Here is an 18,657-nt window from a genome sequence, read left to right on the forward strand (position 1 = left end):
GTTAAGCCTTCCCTTCCCTTAATCATGTATAGTTGTTGATACTTGCAACAAGGGCTTGCTTAATGCAGAGTGACCGTGTCTAAAAACGACGTGCGTTTTATTGTGCCAGGAAATGCAAATACCTTTTTTATTTTTATTTCTCCATTGAAAAGTCTAAAATACCAACTTCAGCTCATGTCAAGCCAGATTCACTCAAAATAGCCACTCCACCACCACACTCGCATGATCGCATCGTTGTTAACGAAAGCAAGAGCCCATTCCTAACCCTAACCCTAAAATTTCATCAATGGACAATGCTCAGATGATCAGATCCAAGTGGATCCTTCGCTCCAACCACGCCCGATCTCCGCCAGTCCGAAATCGCCATATCCGATCATCTCGTAGAACGGATTGTTGTATCACTGACGCCTCACCAAGAGAGGCAGAAATCGATAATGGCTGCGATTCGTTTCGATTCTCTGACCGGTAATCTTTGTTCATTGAGAATCGACACCTCAATTCTTCTCTTACCGATAATCCTCGTTGGAAATGGGATGCATATTCACTGGCGAAGACCTCGATAGGATTTTCAGTGAACATGCGCGCGACCGATCTGAATTACGCTGTTTCGAATCGCGTCGAGTAGGTTCGGGCTGCTGTCTCGCGAGTTCGAATTCGCTTTGCATTTCAGTCCAATTCCATTGGGTCCCGTCCCGTCGATGGCCGACTTCTTCTAGAAGAAGCGGAACGCGTTGATCGCCTGGTGGGAAGCCTGAGATCGATGATTTTGTTTCTCACTCTTTCAGTGCTTAGTTTTCTTACGAATCTTCACCTTGTTGATCTTTATATGCAGGTAATATTACGCTTCCTTCTATTTAGTTATGCACCGCTTGATTAATTTTGTGAAGCAAATTATTTTTCATTTCTGTCAATAAGTACGACGGATTATCAATTGACATGAATTCTACTTTAAGTAAAAATAAATTGTTTAACATCCATTGATTTGTGGGTATGATATTAGGAATATATTTATCGTTACGTTTAGTTTTATAAAAAATAAAAATAAAAACTTTGGATCAGTTACTATACAATCTACTTGCTGACCGTATTTCCTACATGTTCATCAAGTAGGTATGTCTGAAAACACTAAACCCTAAACCCTAAAATACCTTACGGAGTTACTTGTTTGGTTGCGGTTAAAATGTTATAAAGCTGCATTTCAGAGTTACATAGTAGTTGCCTTTTATTTCAGTTTGACACGTTTACTTTCATTTGAGTTAGCTTTCTTTTAATAGTTGGGATTAGCAATTTTCATCATGTAGGCTTTTGGTTCTTGGCAGTGTCCCTTGCTTCATTTGATATCTCTTACTTTTCCCATGGTTGATCTTTCGGACTCATACCTAAGTGTTTGTAAAGATCATGTCATATGCATGAGCAGTGGTTGTCCTTAATATTTTTTCATTGCTGTTATTTAGGTTTAGAAATTATGTCACATAGTTAGCGCCACCTTATAGAATTTCTTTGGCCTGAAATACATCTGGGCCTGAATTTCCAGAACTGAATTTTTTTTTACCATCTACCGTCTGTTTAGGGATCATCTGTAGTTTATATGGTAATACAGTTTTTTTTGGTCTGAGAGGTGAATGATGAATATCCATGCTAAGAATGTTGAAATGTCATACCTGCCTTATTTGATTCTTTAGAATATGGGAAATTTGGCTATAATAGTTTCCTTTTAATTTGATTATATCAGTCTCAAGTAAGAGAAATGAGGCTTGCTTGACATCTTTATGAAAGAGGGCCTGGAATGGTAACATTTGATTTATCAGGATTCATACCTTGGGTTGACAGAGTGAATTGCGTTTGCCTACTTGAAATGTAATTGATTCCTGTGTAGCCCCTCTCTTAACTTTTGTCAGGTTTCTGTGTGTTTCATTTTTCTAATGTAGTTTTATATCTTGACTTTATGATTTGTGCATTTAAAGACCTCATATAATCAGGCATTTGAAATTGGGCTAGACTTAAATTTACCAGCTCTTATGAATCTGCTGATTCTGCTTCTTGTGTTGCTGTTTGGTTGAACCTTTTGTAAACATCAGTAAATTACTGAAAATGATGACTTTGTAAAGTTACTATACTTAGTGTTAGCTATTTTGTGTTTCCACTTCCTGGAATCAGGGGTGGTCCGTCATAGTGACGGGGAATGTCCAGGGCCTTTGCACCATTGAAAGGGACCACAATTAATACCAAGCAACTGGCCTAGAAATATCAAAAGGAAGTATTTTTCTGATGTTAATGGCCTCTGCAAGGCTGCAGTAAATGCGTGTCAAGGTCTTGGGGTTGAAGTACCCCCATCCTTCTTTGTGTTTGTCTTGTCACGGGATGTGTTACCATGCCTTCCTGATAACTAGATTTGTTTCTGGCTGCAGATAGGACGTTATGTTATGTTATGCATGTGTCTCCTTTTCTTGTCTCAGCCGTTTATGTGTTTTTGCTTTGTAATTTAGTTTTGGTTTACTTTTATTTCGCCCTGGGTTTTGTAAGTTCGTTTGGCTGTGGCCTTGCTGTGTTGGCTTGGCTATGGCTCTCTTGATGTTTGTAGTTTCTTCCTTTTTGGCCTGTTTTATGAAGTGTCATTTCTGACCCCAAAATAAAGAGTGTGTTAAGTGATGACTTACTAGATTATTAAGCCTTTCTTTGCTGGCAACTGGCTCCCTTGAGCTTTAGCTCATTTGTTTGCATTTTTCTTCTTCTTCTCTCTTTTTAGTATTATTGGATAGGAATAGGCTCTAGCTACAATGCTTTTTATTAGAAGTGCTCTGAAGAACTGTTTTATAGTCCATTAGAATTTTCAAAACAATGAGAATAGTTATGTAAATTTGGAAAATATGCTAACGTCAATATTGATCCATTTCTTTTTCTCTATAATATGATGCGTGCATTTAATACGTTATAAGATTGGTAGATTAGAAATTGATCTGCAATTGATCTGGATGCACTGGAGCTGCGCTTCCAGTTATTGTACATCTATTTTTGTTTACTTTATCTGTATTTTTTTGCCAATACTTGATTATATTTTCTGCAGCTATGCTTCTGTTTATATGCATTCATTTGGTTGTTAGCTGTCTTTTCAAACAGCCCCATTGTAAAGTTTGAGAACGCAAAAAGGTGATAAAATAACAGCAATGGTTCGATTACCTCACTCATGGATTTGTAGATGAAGTGAAGGTTGAGGTCGCGGTCGCCACTGAGAAGCCTTGTGATCTTGAGATGATGATAATTTATAAGAAGGGAGTTGGAAGATGAGAAGATAAAATGAGAAAAAGAAAAGATTACGAGGAAGATGACATATCAAGGCTACTGCAGTTGTTGATGCTCTGATTGGGGATTTTGTGTGTGTTGTTTTCTTGTTTTTAGGTTTTTCTGTGTTGGCCCCAAATTTGAAGGCAATGCTGCCTGGTGTGTGTGTGTGTGCTCGTGTTTCCATTTTTTTTCTTTTTCACTTTTTCAGATCATCTGATGCATGAGAGAACCATGGATCCACTGAAAAGAAATATTAATGATTTAATCGGTAATAACAATTTGGGCCCAAGCCGATAATCCGGAAACATGACATTAAAATATGAGAAAATTCCAATATTGGGCTTAACATGGGCATTATTTTCAAGATTTTGGGTTCGGAAATCGTGCCCGTTTTCACATTATTGGGCCTACTTCTTGCCCTGCTTCCGAGTTGTTGGGCCTGTTTCTACGTTATCAGGATGAACCGTGGGCCCTTTTCAGATCATTGGTCCAGTTCTCAAGTAATTGGTCGGAATGCCGGGCCGTTATTACGTTATTAGATCGATATCGGGGTATGCTTTCATGTAACTGGGTCAAATTATGGGCTTGTTTTCACAATATTGGGTCCAATTGTGGGTCATTTATACAATATTGGGCCAACTATAGGCCCCTGTCTATTTATTGGGCCTGTTTCCAAGTTATTGGGCCACATGTTGGGCCATTCTCTATTGGGTCGATTCTATAATTATTCAGCCAACATCGGGCTTGATTACACATAATTGGGCCGACTTTGGGGCCCATTTCAATATTTTTGTGCCCTCTTATTGGGGAATTTTTCGCATGATTGGGCCGATAATGGGCCACTTACAGCTTATTGGGCTGACTTCTGGGCCCGTTTTCATTTTATTGGGCCAACTACAGGCCTGTTTAGGGCTTTTTCCACGTTATTGGGCCACATTATGGGCCATCTAAGATTATTGGGCCGACTTGTGGGCTTGATTTACATTATTGGGCCGGATTTTGGGCCATTTTAATATTATTGGGCCCTCTTATGGGCCAATTTTCGCATGATTGGGCCGATAATGTGCCACTTACAGCTTATTGGGCTGACTTCTGGGCCCGTTTTCATTTTATTGGGCCAACTACAGGCCTGTTTAGGGCATTTTCCACGTTATTGGGCCACATTCTCCGCCATCTAATATTATTGGGCCGACTTCTGGGGTTGATTTTACATAAATGGGCTTTATTTAAATGTTATTGGGCCCATTTGCACATTATTGGGCCGACTTATGGACCATTTTAGCTTATTGGGCTGACTTCTGGGCCATTTTTCATTTTATTGGGCCAACTACTGGGTCCGTTTCCACGTTATTGGGCCACATTATGGGCCGTTCTCAGATTATTGGGCCGATTCTAACATTATTGGGCCAACTTCCGAACTTGTCTCCACATAATTGGGCCGAGTTTTGGGCCATCTTACGGGCCTATTTACACATTATTGAGTTGACTTATGCGCCATTTTCTTCTTATTGGGCTGACTTCTGTAAATATTTTCTTGTTGTTGGGCCAATTTCTGGGCCAGTTTTCACGCTATTGGGCCAAATATCAGGCCATTGTCAGCTTACTTGTCGATTTCTGGGCCTCTTAGTTTTGTGCTTGTTCCCACGACATTGGGCTTGAAGCTGTGCTGTGTTCAGGATATTGCCCAGATTCATAGGCCCGTTGAGTGGATATCACTGGGCGTACTTAATGTTATTGGATCGACTTCTGGGTCTACTATGCTGTTATCGGGCCGTATCCTATGCAGATTTTCACTCAATTGGGCTGTATGCGTGGCCGTTTTGACGTTATCAGGTGAACTTCGGGGCCCGTTTTCATGTTTTTGGCACGACTTTTCGCCCATTACAATCGTTTGGATATTTTGTTCAGTTTTATTCGACTTTAAAAAAGAAAAGAAAAAGGAAATACATGCCTCTTGTAAAATTGTAGTTAAAAAAGCGGTGTAAAAGAGGATTGTCCTGAACGAGGACCCATTAACAATTGAAAAATCGAAAACTCCCAGAGAAACTAAAACAAGATACACCACAATCCAATAGGCTTTTAAATCAAAGAAATTAAACAGTAAATCAATTAAAAAAGGATGGAACAGAAACAGCTGGGGTGATCGATCATTGCAGAACATTGATTAGTACGTTTAGTTGTTTGTCTTTTCTGGCCGGTGATGGACTTGGTTCCCCAATAGAAGGCGAGCGAGATTCAAGGAAAAAGAAGCAAATATAACACTGAAACATTTACACAACTAAACGAAACACATCAATTATGTCCACTATCAGGATGCAAAAGATTAAACAAACCTTGTATTTTGAGGGTTTGAGGTTGCCAAACTCACCCATCAGAGTAGCTCAAACCTTTTGTTCTGTGTAGCTACCTATACTTATCGACTTCTCATATGAGAAAAAGAAAAGAGATTAGGAAAACAGAAACTTTACATTTGCAATAATCCTGTTTAAACAGTGAAATACCTTTTTACTTTTTATAGTCACTTCCATCTAAAGAAAAACAAGCAATGAACATCCCTCAACAGAACTCTATTTTCACTAAAATCATATCCAACCTACTAACTGTTATTGGAGAAATGAGGTTTCTACATGTTTCAGTCGGTGTATCTCTACATGTGTGTTACTGTATGCTGTGAAGATGTAGCATTTAAAAAATGATACATATACAGAAGCACGACAAAATTATGCGACAAGGAAAAATATACAATCCATCAGGAAGGAAAAAGAACAATAAACAATGAATACCAAAAATAAAATCTCAAAGTCAGCAAACCCTATAAATAATGATGTTTTATACGACAAACTTCCAGCATATAGGTTCCCATGGTTTCTTTCTATAGCATCAAAAGTGGCTAATGTAATTTGCGAAAAGCTAGCCCCAAAGGCGAGCTTTTGACCTTGTTTTTGCCCAACCCATACAGGAAACTCCAGGTATACTTTGTGTGCTTTACTCAAATTGATAGCAGCTTAAAAACTACTGGGAATTAAAGTAACAAGACCTGATCGATACACACAAGAAATTTGGTGCATCTGATTTTCATTGCTGATATCCAAGACTTAGTAATTAATGTCTCTGAGTTTAAGTTTCTAACCAAATGGTAAAGTATCAACCTGAAATTTCAGTTTCTAAGCTGTTGCCATAAAGATAGGCATACATAGAAAGCAATTCGGCTCCTAATAGACAAGCCTACATTGCCTTAATTTTCAATTTCAACAGAAAATGTTCAACAACAACATCAAAATGGCGTGCTTCTTAGACTCAGGCAACAACTATCTTCAAATTCCGTCAACGAATTGTCTTGGAATTATGATTTGCATCCAAAATGCAATTCCCAGAAATTATAAAACAAAAATCCAAAACATCCAGCGTAAATAGAAAGATCATTAACATGAAAAGCAACTAGATCTCAAAACTGGATTCAAAGATCACTCAAATAAATGCAAGAAATTAGGGAAGAAATATGTAGGGGCAACCTGCCGACTCGTCAGAGCCTTGTTGGAGCTGAAAACCTAATACGAGACGAATCAAGATCTCGTAGCGCGAGATCGAGCAAAAATTTCTCCGGCGATCCGATCTAAGAGGACGTCCAAGGCTGGGGATCTTCGGAGCCGAAATTGAAACCCTAGATCCAGGTGCGAAGAAGAATGCGTAGAACACATTCGGATTAGGGTTAAAGTTTGGGATTGTGTTGATGTAGAAGACGAAGAATGAAGAGCAATGCGTCGAACGAGGCCATGGCCATGGTAGAGTGATGGGGGGTAGGGAAGGGTAGGTTTAGGGTCTGAGAATTGAGACTTGGTCGCGTTGGTTGGTTCCGATTCTTCAAACTCAATTAACTTGTTTGTTTGGAGCGATTTTATTATGTTTAGGGATATTCCTTACTAATTCATCCTAGCCGTTCATATCCTTGAAAAGATCTGACGGCTGAGAATACACCGCATCAGCATATTGAGTTATTATTTTTTTCGCGTGGAATAACTTGACTTTTGATAAATTCAGTCGTACTAGCACTAGAGAATAGAGATATCAAATTCCAAAATGAATGCAAGTTAAGGCCGTCAAATTACCTAAAGAACAAATTGCCTTAACATAAATAACTTGATACGAAAGCACAAATAGAATAGAACACACATAAAAGAATTGTTCAAGAATCCCAGCGACAGACAGCAGGGAGGGGAGGGGAGGGGAGGGATGCATACACAAGTCATTTGAGTGACAGAAAGGCATACAGAAATCATTCATTCGTGAAAATAAACCTCCAGCAGCAATCAATTCCTCCTATATATTCTAAACGAACAGGAAAGCAAACTAGTACAACTTATACTAAGCTTGCTGCTCATGACTCGTGAGTCATTAGTTTAGTGGGTAGGATCCTTGGGAGAATGTACTTGAGTGATCTGACTGCCTTCCACTTTCTTTCCACCCTCTTCCTCTGCTGAAACCTTATCCATGGTCTTCTGCCCCACTTCACCTGCTGCCTTGGCTGCCCTGTTATACGCACCGGTTACCCACGACGTCCCAGTTAGTATGTAACGGTTTTTCATGATGGCAGATCCAGCACTGCTCACCGTCTGCTCTGCAGCTGAAAACGCATTCTTGGTCTTCTCAGAAACCTGAAACTTTTCATCCATTTCCCTCACCTTATCATTTACCATGCTTGTGCCAGCACTAATTTTCTCAGTGAAACCAATCTTTTGGTCCAAAGAAGTTACTGTGGCCGTTGCAGTTGAAGTAAGCTGGTGTTTCTCATCAAAGGCCTTTGCCTTGTTGATTGCATCTTTTCCCAAAACAAAGCCTTTGGCTAGCATGCTGCTCACAACATCCTCTGCGTTTTGGGCAGCACCACCAGAACTTACATTATCTGTTGCCTGAGGAGATTGAACATTGTCAGAAACAAACAAAACTATTGCATAATATATATGTATATATATTGTTAAAAGAAAAGGTGCCCCTCAGGAAATAATATTACAGTTGGAAGTGCTGAATCTGCAGCGGCTGGAAGCTTGTAATCTGGAGCCAGGTCTATGGTAACGGACTGATCAACTATAGTTGCTCCCTGAAACACACAAGCATATCAAATGAGATCACAGCGAAACTCAGAAATTATTATAATATAAGGGAAAGAGGCCAAGAACAGTGAGAAGTGAACCCACCGAAAGAAGCACTGAAGTTTCTGCCCCTTTGGGGTTCTTGAAGGTAACATATGCAAGCTGAGACCTCTCGTTGTCCCTTGAATAAAATAAAATAATAAAACAAAATCAACTTTCACCATCCTGTTCAAGTTATTAGTAACCCGAAACGAGAAAGAAAAGAAAACCAACCCTTGTATTTCAATGTATTCGATTTCACCGGAGAAGCAAAAGAATTCCTTTAAATCATTCTCCGTTGCACCCAGGGAGACATTGTTAACTTTCACTGTCCTTATCTGCCATTGGGAACAAAACCAAATCAGACTCAGAGAATACATATTACCATGGAAATGGGGTAAAGAAATAATGACCAAATTGTTTTCCAAAAACACTCAAACTAAAAAGAAACTTTAGTACCAAAAAAATAAACATGTAGAAGAAGGCACAATAAACATCAAAGAAGAGATTGGGGGGGATCAAATATTCAAAACCACTTTTGATTTGGTAACGATATTTAAGCAAGCAGATAAACAAATTTGGATCAGAATTCAGAAGGATAGTTATTGAAATAAATTGATAAACAAACGAATTAGAGTGAGTGGAGAACTGACCTCCATCAAATACAAGGCCTGTTTGGGTATGATGAACAAATCTCTCTCAACAAGGAAGAAGAAAGAAACAGAGGAGGAGAGCAGAGGGAAGCCGGTTATTTGGGATCAGGGACAACTGCCGATGTCAAATGCATTGAATGGGCTGAAAACCAGGCCCAATCCAATATTATAAATTGGGCTTATTATCCATGACAAGCCCACTAACTAGCAAAGCCTTCAACGGCAGTACGACAGTTGTTGTGATTGTGAGATTGTCGTATCATATGGATGGACGTTAGCAAGTTAGCAACTTGCGTTGGGTTGGGACGGGAAGGGAAAGCATAGTTTGACCTTTCTAGTTTCAAGTTTGAAGTATGGGTGAAATTGAATTGTGATTCGTGGAGGAGGAGACACTTTCAAGGAACGTTTCAACCAACGAAACTTCCCTCTTGTCTTTGTTGTCTTCACCCACCAAAAATTCGGCCTTCACGGAGCCGGAACACTAGCAGAAACAGAGTCTTCCTTCTTCATCAATCAATCCGCACAACACAAGGAACAAAGAGAAAGAAAGAATGAGTTTCCAAGATCTTGAGGCTGCTACTCCGCAGCAACAACGACAACCCATTTACTCGAATTCAATTCAGAAGCAAAGACAACGAGCAGCATATCAATATCAAGATCAAGATCAAAGTCAAAATCTTTACGAGCCTTCTCAGGCTGTGTCTGCTGGGATTTTCCAAATCAATACCGCCGTCTCCTCCTTTTTCCGCCTAGTCAATTCCCTCGGCACCCCTAGAGACACCCTTCAACTCCGTGACAAGCTGTGAGCTTTTCTCTTCTTTCCCTCTCTCGTTCTCTTTTTATTTTATATTATGAATGATTAATTCGACTTCTAGTTCCTTTTCCCTGTTTATTTAGTTCTATTTCAGCCTTTGGCGCCTTAACTGATTGATTGTACATTGAGCTATAAGTGCTCGAATTGTCTGTTTTCTACATTGTGGGTGGGTTTCTATATATTTGGGAAATAACATATATTTGAGAGAAAGTCCGCCTATTGAAATTTGTTGTCTGGTTTGCGCTGTTCCAGCTAATGTATATATATATTTTGGCAAATGCGGATTGTTTGGTTGCGACTTGGAAACGAAAGCCCTTCTTTCCTCTTTTATGGCATTATCACTCATTGACTACTTTTTACTGGCAGGCATAAGTCACGGGCGCATATTGGGGAGTTGGTGAAAGATACTTCGGCCAAACTTAAGCAAGCCAGTGAAACTGATCAGCATGCCCAAGTTAGTGTAAGTGCATATGCAAGTATACTTCTCTAAATTATATAGGAGTTCAATATTTTCACTACTCCTAACTTTGTGTATGGGGCATTCTGTGACATTCCCACCCCCTGAATCGAAACAAGAAAAGAAAAAGGGAAAATTAACTACTCTCAGTGTAGTGTGTGTGGTGATCTGGTTCTATTCTTCCGCTCCATATATTTTTATTGGCTTCATATGGTTGTGATTCCTTTATCATTTCTGAATGAATTAGCCCAGGGTTATCATATGTATATATCCAGTGTATGTTTCCTCTTGTGGTCAGTGGAGTTGGGGGTTCTCACCTTTTCAGGGACACTTTTCGAAATGCAGGTTGTCAAGAAGATTGCTGATGCTAAGCTTGCAAAGGATTTCCAGGCGGTTCTTAAAGAATTTCAGAAGGCTCAGAGGCTTGCAGCTGAAAGGGAAACAACATTTGCTCCTTTTGTTCCCAAAGACGTTCTGCCATCCAGGTAAATTAGTTGATACCAAAAGGAACACAGGACACACTTTACAGAAGCATTAAATTTTCTGTAAAATGTAAACTTGTGTCTAAGTTGACATAATTGTTCTTAATGATTAAACTATAATTGCAAATGCCAGTAGTCTCCCAGAAATTGTGATAATATGTATAGGTGCTAATTATCTCTCTTTTATTTAAACCTTTTACTCATATATGCCTTTCATCATATTGTGCAGTTATCTTGCCCATGAGCAGGAGATGAGTTCAACTACGAGTTCCAAACAGCAAGCTCTTCTGCTAGAATCAAGAAGGTGGGCAAACAAATATACATCCATAAATTGGCAGCTCTTTGCAGTAACTATTGAGAATGTGTTTGCAACTTCTTGTTATGGCATGCCGGGCCGGGGGGGGTGGTGGTGGTGTGGTGTGAACTTTGTGTAGTGGTTTTCTCAGTCTGTGTTGGCTTAGTCAGCCTAAATCTAACTAAGGAAGGTTTTTGAGTAATTGGGACATGCCTCTCAAATTAATGACTGCCTTTGAGGTTGAGTGCCTTGCATGATGCAATTTAGCTTCATTGATTTAAGTTATAAGATTGAATCTGTTGTATGCAGACAAGAGGTTTTACTGGCGGACAATGAGATTGCATTCAATGAAGCTATTATTGAAGAAAGGGAGCAAGGGATCCAAGAAATTCAACAACAGATCAGTGAGGTTAATGAGATTTTCAAAGATCTAGCTGTCCTGGTCCATGATCAAGGAGCTATAATCGGTTAGTCCAATGCCTGTTAGTTGTTATCCAAAAATAGAATTGGTATACGTTGAGTCATTTGGATTTTGTGTGCCGTACTTTGAATGATGCTGTACATGTGTTATTTTCAGATGATATTGGCTCTAACATTGAGAACTCTCATGCTGCAACTGCGCAAGCCACCTCCCAGCTTGTGAAAGCATCTAAGATCCAAAGATCTAATTCATCTCTGGTAATTTTTCCTTCGACACATGGGTTTCTCCAAACTGTCTCCCATTTTATCAGGAACACAATTTCACCTTAAGTTTAGCTGGATTGATTCATCTGTGACATGACTGACTGACTAGTGATTTAACGAAAGTTTTAGATTTGAGATATATAACTCTTAATTTTTCTTTCCTTTCCCTGAAGAAGGAATTGATGGTGTAATCATTATTTGTGCATGCAGACCTGTTTGCTGTTGGTGATTTTTGGGATCATCCTGATCATTGTCATTATAGTTGTGGTCGCTTGAGCAGTGATTTCTTGATGCTCTCAAAGTAATGATCTTCTAAGTCGTTGGTGGTGTTTCCTTCCTACAACTTCAACTTCAACTTGAACTTAAGCTTGAGCTTTTGGTCTGATTATGTTACCAAATGACTCACCTCTCTAGGGCTCATGATGTGGCGGCCATCATCCTCGTATGTAAATATGCACAGTTAGCAGTATATGTGGAATCTGCAACCCTCCCTCTCTAAGGGACATACAGAAAACACATGTAATTTTTTATTTATCAAAGTTTCGAAATTCTTTGCATCTCTACTCATCTGTACTGTATCATGATTTTTTATATCATCCAAACAAAGTAAAAAGTAGTTGATCAAGATTTTTAAAAAATAATAAAAAATAACTGGTTTGCCTAATGATAATAATAGACCGTACAATACAACTTGCCTTTGCAAATTGCATAGGAGGACACTTGCTTTAACAAAGAATAAGATGCTGCCCTTGTTTTATTTTCTTTCCATCTTTCTTGCGTGGTGGATGGAGAAACAACCTACCCAGGACAGGAGACAACAAAAGAAAAGGAAAACCTTAAGGCGCGTTTGGACACGTCTCAAACAGAGCTAAAGTAGCCCATTCCAAGCTTCAGCCCAAGAAACTCAAGAGTGGCAACAACATGAATCATCGTATTTAGCCCAAGAAAAGAATAAAGAAACTAGCAGTCCTTTTATTTTTATTGGTTCCTGAAGACACAGACAGCAAAGTCTTGGTCTTGGATGTTACCTTACTCGAGAGCTGGGAGTAGGCTACTCGGAAAGAAAGAGGGAGAGAAGTCAGTGGCACGAAAGCATAATAAGATTCCAAATCACCAGTATCCCAAGTTCCCAACCCAAACCCAACGAAGCGATTCCGAGAGAGGCATGGGATTGGCAACAACCTTTTAGTTTTACAGAGAAAAACTGAAACTGCCCATTCCTATCTATCTCACCCACCCACCAAGGTAAAGCGTTCTGAGATCTCAGCTTGGTTTCTGTTTGCAATCAAATTCAAAACACTGTTTTTTGTGTGTGTGCTCAAAGCTATCAAATTCTTCTTGTATTGAATGTTATTTTTATGGGGAATCAAGATGTGCTTGTTAGAATTCAATTGGTTGGTAATTTCTCTGTCTTTGCACTTTCCTCTCAGTTGGCGATGACAATTGATCTTATCCGGAAATTTTGATGCACTGCAAGAATTGAGCTTTTCTTGGTGCCTTGTGCGTGTAAGTTGCTCTCTCTCTCTCTCTCTCTCTCTCTCTCTCTCTCTCTCTCTCTCTCTCTGTTCTTTTTACAAGCTGTTCCAATTCATGGATTCAATTCAATTAGACCATTATACAATTTGCCAATTACATTTGAGTTCATATAAAATCATGCGTTAGACTTGAATTCATCAGAAACTTCAACTCGGCATGTGTTACAATTTGCAAATCGAATCACCCTGGACTTGATACCAGTAGGAAGAAGACGTGCATGGCTTGTGAACCAAACCCATAAGTAATAATATGGTTTGGGGCAGAGAACGTGTGATGAACCATCTATTTTTCTCCCACCTAATTAGTATCATGTCATGTTCTTAATTCTAAATATATCTTGTTCATTCTGTTGAACTTGAAATACCCACGATCCTGTATTATCTCTTCTAGACCTTCTCTGTTTTCTTGGATGGAATTAGCTTCAAGACTTTATTTATTGGTAAAATAAAAATGACATTCCTAGTTGACTCTGCAGGTCACATTTGAAGAGTCGTATACTCTAATTTGCCCATTCATTGTCATGGAAAGCGTCAGTCGAGGTAAATACTTAAAGTACAAAACTCTATTTCACCTCTATTCCCGTGACTGTGCATAAACATATCGGATCTGTAATGGACCTTCTGCCTTTTTATCTTGGGAAAAAATGTCCTTGCAATTACCAGGTCAGGCTAATAACCTCTAAGTTCAATTCTGAACCAACCTAATGATTTTTGAAAGTTCAAAACAACTGCCCAGATGCCATTAATAGAGGACAGAGAGTAGAGGATATCAGTAATTTTCAACTTTCTTAATTTCGTATCTAACTGGATACTTGAACGTATCTTGTTATCACTCAATGAAGATGCTAATCTTCATCAGTTTGTGGGCTTCATAGACACATCAGGCTTTCAAAACTTGTGAATGTCGTATTGCTTTGTTTATTTATGCTTTGTCAATATGGAAATTATTGTATGGCATCATTTCTCTTGCAGTTGACAGAAACTACTGCATGGCTTTTGTGGCTGATGTGGCATAAATGGAAGGAGAAATTCATGTGCAAATTCTCCAAGTCTATCAAATTTTTGCAGGGGATTGACCACACAATCCCAATGGTGAACCCAAAACTTTCCCGCCGTCCAACCATATCCTACAGGCCTATACAACCATCTGACCTTGAGATCTTAGAGCAAATCCATGCTGATTTATTTCCCATTAGGTACGTAATCTCATTTGATACTTTCTCGTGGGTATGTTCTTTGCTACAGTAACACAGCTTCCTCACTAAAGATTTTGTCAATCTCTGCAGGTATGAGGCTGAGTTTTTTCAAAATGTAGTCAATGGACATGATATTGTGTCATGGGCAGCTGTTGATCGAAGTCGTCCAAATGGTCAAAGTGATGAACTTATTGGATTTGTAACCGCCCGAATTGTTCTTGCCAAAGAAAGTGAGGTGGGTCCTCTGTATTTCTAGCATTCTTTCTTCCTGTGTGCATCTGTAGAGAGGAACCAGCACTAATTCCCTCAACCATAAAACCATAATGGAGAAAGGATTGGATCCTAGGTCTTTGGTATCTACCAGTAGCAGATTGGTAATAAGGAAATGGTTGATTAAAAAAAGTTATTGTGGTTATTATTTGGTCTTTCTGTTTTAATTGAAACCATGGAACTTGTGAGTACTTACGGAGGTTGACATTCAAGATATTGCTAGTATAAGAAAGTATAGGTTTGCTGCAATTTTCTTTTTATTGTTAAATTTCCTGAGTTACCCTCACTCTTTTATGAACAAAACATTGGCCCTGTAGATAGGGGATCTGCTCAGTTACGAACCGTCAAAATCAGATCAGACATTAATCTACATTCTGACACTGGGAGTTGTAGAATCTTTCAGAAATCTTGGCATAGGTAAGGGTTTGTCTCTTGTTTGATATGAATTCTTAGACTTTGTTTCACTATATGACCATATATATAATTTGTTTCTCCTTGGACTTGCAGCTTCAGCACTTATTCGTGAGGTCATAAAATATGCCTCAAGTATTCCAACCTGCCGAGGAATTTACTTGCATGTCATTTCTTACAATAATGCGGCAATCCATTTGTACAAGAAAATGTCATTCATGTGTGTAAGAAGGTTGCAAGGCTTTTACTTGATCAATGGTCAGCATTATGATTCGTATCTGTTTGTTTACTATGTAAATGGTGGCCGATCTCCTTGTTCACCATTGTAAGTAGAACACCCTTCATTTTTGGTTGATTCTGATATTCCATATTATTTTCTGAACATTTTGATTATGGGATGATGAGATTCTGTACTGCGGGTCATTATAGATTAGACACACTTATGGTAATTTAACAATTGATATTTGATGTTGCAGAGAGCTTGTTACAGGGACGCTGAATTTGATGAGGAATGGGCTTAAGTCTGTGTTTGCAAGGCTACGGAAGAAGGAAGACAGGAAGGTCTCAAAATGGGGGAAATGTAAAGAAACGCATTGCCTTATATCGACTACACAAAGCAGGAGAAACCTGACAACGGAGTGTACAGGGTATGAGTGTGTTTGATTTGTTTGTTTATATTAGAGGGCTTGGAATTTGGATCGACAGACACAGACTGGGAGAGATGAGCAGCAAAAGTATTAATTAATTAATTAGCAATCCATTGTATTGTTATTTGTATACCTAACTACCCTATTTCTTGTGTTTAACCATGGCATATAATTACTTTTACATTACCATCTATTTTAATTTTTATGCATGGAATGGAATAAACGATGTTGTGTTGTTGTAACTTGTACCTGTTTGTTTGTTATTTTATATTTTATTCTTTTGCCTTTGGAATCTAATTATATATATGTAACATAGATACACCAAGACCAGAGCACAACGAGCTAGTAATCCTCCTCCTCCTCCTCAACACCCAATCTCGAAATCCAAACCTAAACCTTAAATCCTAAACCCATCGAGGTGCGACGTCCGAAGACCGAAGACCGAAGACCGAAGCTAGCTAGCAGCAGTGCCACCAGTCTTCAAATGTTGGGGTTACAATTGGAATTAACATTTTTAAAAACATAAATGCGAATTCACACAACTCACTAACTAACTAGCCTAGCTAACATCATTCAAATTTCAATATAAGAGGCAGGGAGGGAGGGACGGCCAAGAATCAAGATTTATTTTTTAGTTGACTACGTCTTCTCCTAACCTAACTAAATATAGAGAGCGTCTTGATCTTGAATCGAAAGGCTTTGATCCTCTGCCAGGTACAAAACTAGGTCATGTGATCTAGTCTTGTGGTGTGTCCGTTAATTAAGATTAAGAATTAAGGATTAGAGAGGGAGAGTTGCATGCATATGCATTGCCTTGATTTGTGGGGCGCCTCATCTTCTTAGGCGCGACTGCCATATATAAATAGGGTAAGGGTCAGACGCAGAAATCAAAAAGAAAAAAGAAAAAAAAAAGGATTGGAAAAATAAAAGAACGGATATAGAGAATCCTCCTCCTCATCGTATCAAGAAAATAGAGTGAAAAGTAAGAAAATGGCTGCCTCATTGATGGGAAGTGGCCAGCGCCTTGCCGCTCTGGCGCTCTGCCTTATACTCCTCCTGGATATTACGATGCCTAGTTTGGTTTTGGCCAATAAGGCCAAAGGAGGAGGACATCCTCGTGGCGGACGTGGACGTGCACAAAAAGGTAGTGGGCATAAAGGAGGCGGTGGTGGACATAAAGGTGGAAAAGGTGGTGGGCCAAAGGGAGGTGGTGGGCCTAAAGGAGGCGGTGGGCCAAAAGGAGGTGGTGTAGCTCCAAGTGTTCCTAATCCTAAACCTAATCCAAATCCAGTTGGCGGTGGAATTCCTAAACATAAGCCTAATCCTGTTCCTGTGATTCATCCTAATCCTAATCCTAATCCTGTGATTCCTCCTAATCCTGTGATTCCTACTAATCCTATTCCAGCTGGTGGTGCACCTGGGGGTGGCGGCGTTCCTGTTCCTGAAGCTGGGAAAGGCATCATATACCACGGAGGGCCTCTGCTCACCGGGGTCCTCAATCTCTCCATCCTATTTTACGGTCAGTTCACGGCCGAACAAAAGAACGTCGTCAGGAGTTTCCTGAGGTCCCTCGAGAACACCGAGAACGACCACATAGCCTCCGCGCACAGGTGGTGGGACATCGTCGAGTCCTACCAACTATTCACCAATAAGCCCGGCCTGGACCCCACCGCTGCCCCACCAAGACTCCGGATCAAAGTGGGCACTCAGCAGAGTGACGACAAGTACACAGTGGGGAAGGTGTTGACCATTGACTTCATCAACTCCCTGTTCAAGAAGGCCGACTCCGGGAAGCCCAACACTCTTGTCGTACTCTTCACGGGGAGCCAAGTGACGGTGCAAGGGCTGTGCAGAGGCAAATGTTACGAACACGGCTTGGTTGATAACAAACCCTATCTCATCGTCGGCAACCCCGAAATCGAGTGCCCCGGAGCTTGTGCCTGGCCCTTCAACAGGCTCGAATACGGCGTTCCAAACCAGGTCACGGTGAAGCCCCCCAACGGCAACGCCGGCATTGATGCCATGCTCATCAACTTCGCCTCCGGCTTGGCTGCTGCAGTCACCAACCCCTTCAATACCGGATTCTTCAAACCCGGACCCAAGGACGACCCCATCGAGGCCGGCACCGCCTGCGATAACATCTTCGGAAGCGGCGCAGTCCCTGGCCAGACCGGAAAGGTTGAGCTCGACCCCGCTTCGGGTGGATCCTACAATGCCATTGGAGAGAAGGGTATGAAGTTCATGCTCCCCTCCGTGTGGAACCCACGCACCAACAACTGCTGGACCGCCTTGTAACTGTAAGTTAACCCAAATGTTCTCGTCATAAATATATAACAACAATAACTTAAAATCAAAACCAGTTTTCCAGTTTTACAGCAGCTCACCGGCCCCCATGCATTCATGCAGCTGGATTGATGCGGAAAATAATCCTTATAGCAATGCTTCATCCATGTAATTTTCCCTTTTTGTTTGTCTTTTTTGTCTCCATTGACATGACCCCTCGTCATCCTGCTATGCATGACGTCATGTCTTGTAATTTTCAGACAATGAAATCGAGATTTTGTAATCTAATTATCTCTTCATTAATTACTAATGTTCTTAAGTCCCTTTATTAATTTGCTCCAAAGCCCAATTGGGGGTGGGCATGAGTTGGGTTGGGTTGGTTTTATTCCCAATTTATAACCCAACTAGCGGTTTATAATTTTTTGGACCCAAGACCCATTTATTATTAAGTCAACTTAACTCAACCTGAACTTTTTGTAATTGGGTTGGATGGTTTAGTCAATTAATTCAAAATTAAGTCTA

At 40.0% G+C, this 18,657-nt stretch overlaps 4 protein-coding genes and 1 long non-coding RNA gene across 6 annotated transcripts; 4 read left to right on the top strand and 1 right to left on the bottom strand.

The window, feature by feature from the left end:
• LOC109947667 lies at positions 162-3,579 on the top strand. Its single transcript, XR_002270448.1, has 2 exons — positions 162-832; positions 3,118-3,579. It is a non-coding gene; the product is annotated as an uncharacterized LOC109947667 (long non-coding RNA).
• LOC18786646 (binding partner of ACD11 1) lies at positions 7,385-9,156 on the bottom strand. The gene is made up of 5 exons (XM_007220912.2): positions 9,062-9,156; positions 8,643-8,746; positions 8,475-8,550; positions 8,291-8,377; positions 7,385-8,189 (listed from the first exon to the last, which is right to left on the bottom strand). Exons 1-5 carry the CDS (start codon positions 9,065-9,067, stop codon positions 7,680-7,682), a joined length of 783 nt encoding a protein of 260 aa, XP_007220974.1. The 5' UTR covers positions 9,068-9,156; the 3' UTR covers positions 7,385-7,679.
• LOC18787513 (syntaxin-22) lies at positions 9,386-12,431 on the top strand. The gene is made up of 7 exons (XM_007220068.2): positions 9,386-9,863; positions 10,242-10,335; positions 10,678-10,817; positions 11,044-11,118; positions 11,419-11,576; positions 11,687-11,787; positions 12,004-12,431. Exons 1-7 carry the CDS (start codon positions 9,613-9,615, stop codon positions 12,067-12,069), a joined length of 885 nt encoding a protein of 294 aa, XP_007220130.2. The 5' UTR covers positions 9,386-9,612; the 3' UTR covers positions 12,070-12,431.
• On the top strand, positions 12,617-16,098 carry LOC18786679 (histone acetyltransferase MCC1). Of its 2 annotated transcripts, XM_020557499.1 has the most exons (9): positions 12,617-13,038; positions 13,224-13,299; positions 13,805-13,868; positions 14,301-14,524; positions 14,615-14,759; positions 15,112-15,211; positions 15,302-15,530; positions 15,682-15,894; positions 15,926-16,098. In XM_020557499.1, exons 4-8 carry the CDS (start codon positions 14,334-14,336, stop codon positions 15,866-15,868), a joined length of 852 nt encoding a protein of 283 aa, XP_020413088.1. In that variant the 5' UTR covers positions 12,617-13,038; positions 13,224-13,299; positions 13,805-13,868; positions 14,301-14,333; the 3' UTR covers positions 15,869-15,894; positions 15,926-16,098. The 2 variants fall into 2 exon arrangements, with proteins under 2 accessions (XP_020413088.1, XP_007218781.1); XM_007218719.2 differs by having other exon boundaries at positions 12,629-13,038; positions 15,682-16,098.
• Positions 16,400-18,453, top strand: LOC18785341 (protein EXORDIUM-like 4). Its single transcript, XM_020557498.1, has one exon. It carries the CDS (start codon positions 16,843-16,845, stop codon positions 18,145-18,147), a length of 1,305 nt encoding a protein of 434 aa, XP_020413087.1. The 5' UTR covers positions 16,400-16,842; the 3' UTR covers positions 18,148-18,453.

The sequence above is a fragment of the Prunus persica genome, chromosome G2 (genome assembly GCF_000346465.2).
Source record: "Prunus persica cultivar Lovell chromosome G2, Prunus_persica_NCBIv2, whole genome shotgun sequence".
Taxonomy (NCBI): Eukaryota; Viridiplantae; Streptophyta; class Magnoliopsida; order Rosales; family Rosaceae; genus Prunus; species Prunus persica.

Bases quoted from the DNA above. Each gene is read 5' to 3' on its own strand.
- LOC18786646 (XM_007220912.2), bottom strand. The intron at 8,551-8,642 runs GTTGGTTTTCTT...ATTTTATTCAAG, and splicing joins GAATACATTGAAATACAAGG to GGACAACGAGAGGTCTCAGC. The intron at 8,190-8,290 runs GTAATATTATTT...CAATCTCCTCAG, and splicing joins CAGATTCAGCACTTCCAACT to GCAACAGATAATGTAAGTTC.
- LOC18787513 (XM_007220068.2), top strand. From the start codon at position 9,613: ATGAGTTTCCAAGATCTTGAGGCTGCTACTCCGCAGCAACAACGACAA. The intron at 11,119-11,418 runs GTGGGCAAACAA...TGTTGTATGCAG, and splicing joins CTTCTGCTAGAATCAAGAAG to ACAAGAGGTTTTACTGGCGG. The intron at 11,788-12,003 runs GTAATTTTTCCT...TTGTGCATGCAG, and splicing joins AAAGATCTAATTCATCTCTG to ACCTGTTTGCTGTTGGTGAT.
- LOC18786679 (XM_020557499.1), top strand. From the start codon at position 14,334: ATGTGGCATAAATGGAAGGAGAAATTCATGTGCAAATTCTCCAAGTCT. The intron at 15,212-15,301 runs GTAAGGGTTTGT...TTGGACTTGCAG, and splicing joins TTTCAGAAATCTTGGCATAG to CTTCAGCACTTATTCGTGAG. The intron at 15,531-15,681 runs GTAAGTAGAACA...TTGATGTTGCAG, and splicing joins CGATCTCCTTGTTCACCATT to AGAGCTTGTTACAGGGACGC.
- LOC18785341 (XM_020557498.1), top strand. From the start codon at position 16,843: ATGGCTGCCTCATTGATGGGAAGTGGCCAGCGCCTTGCCGCTCTGGCG.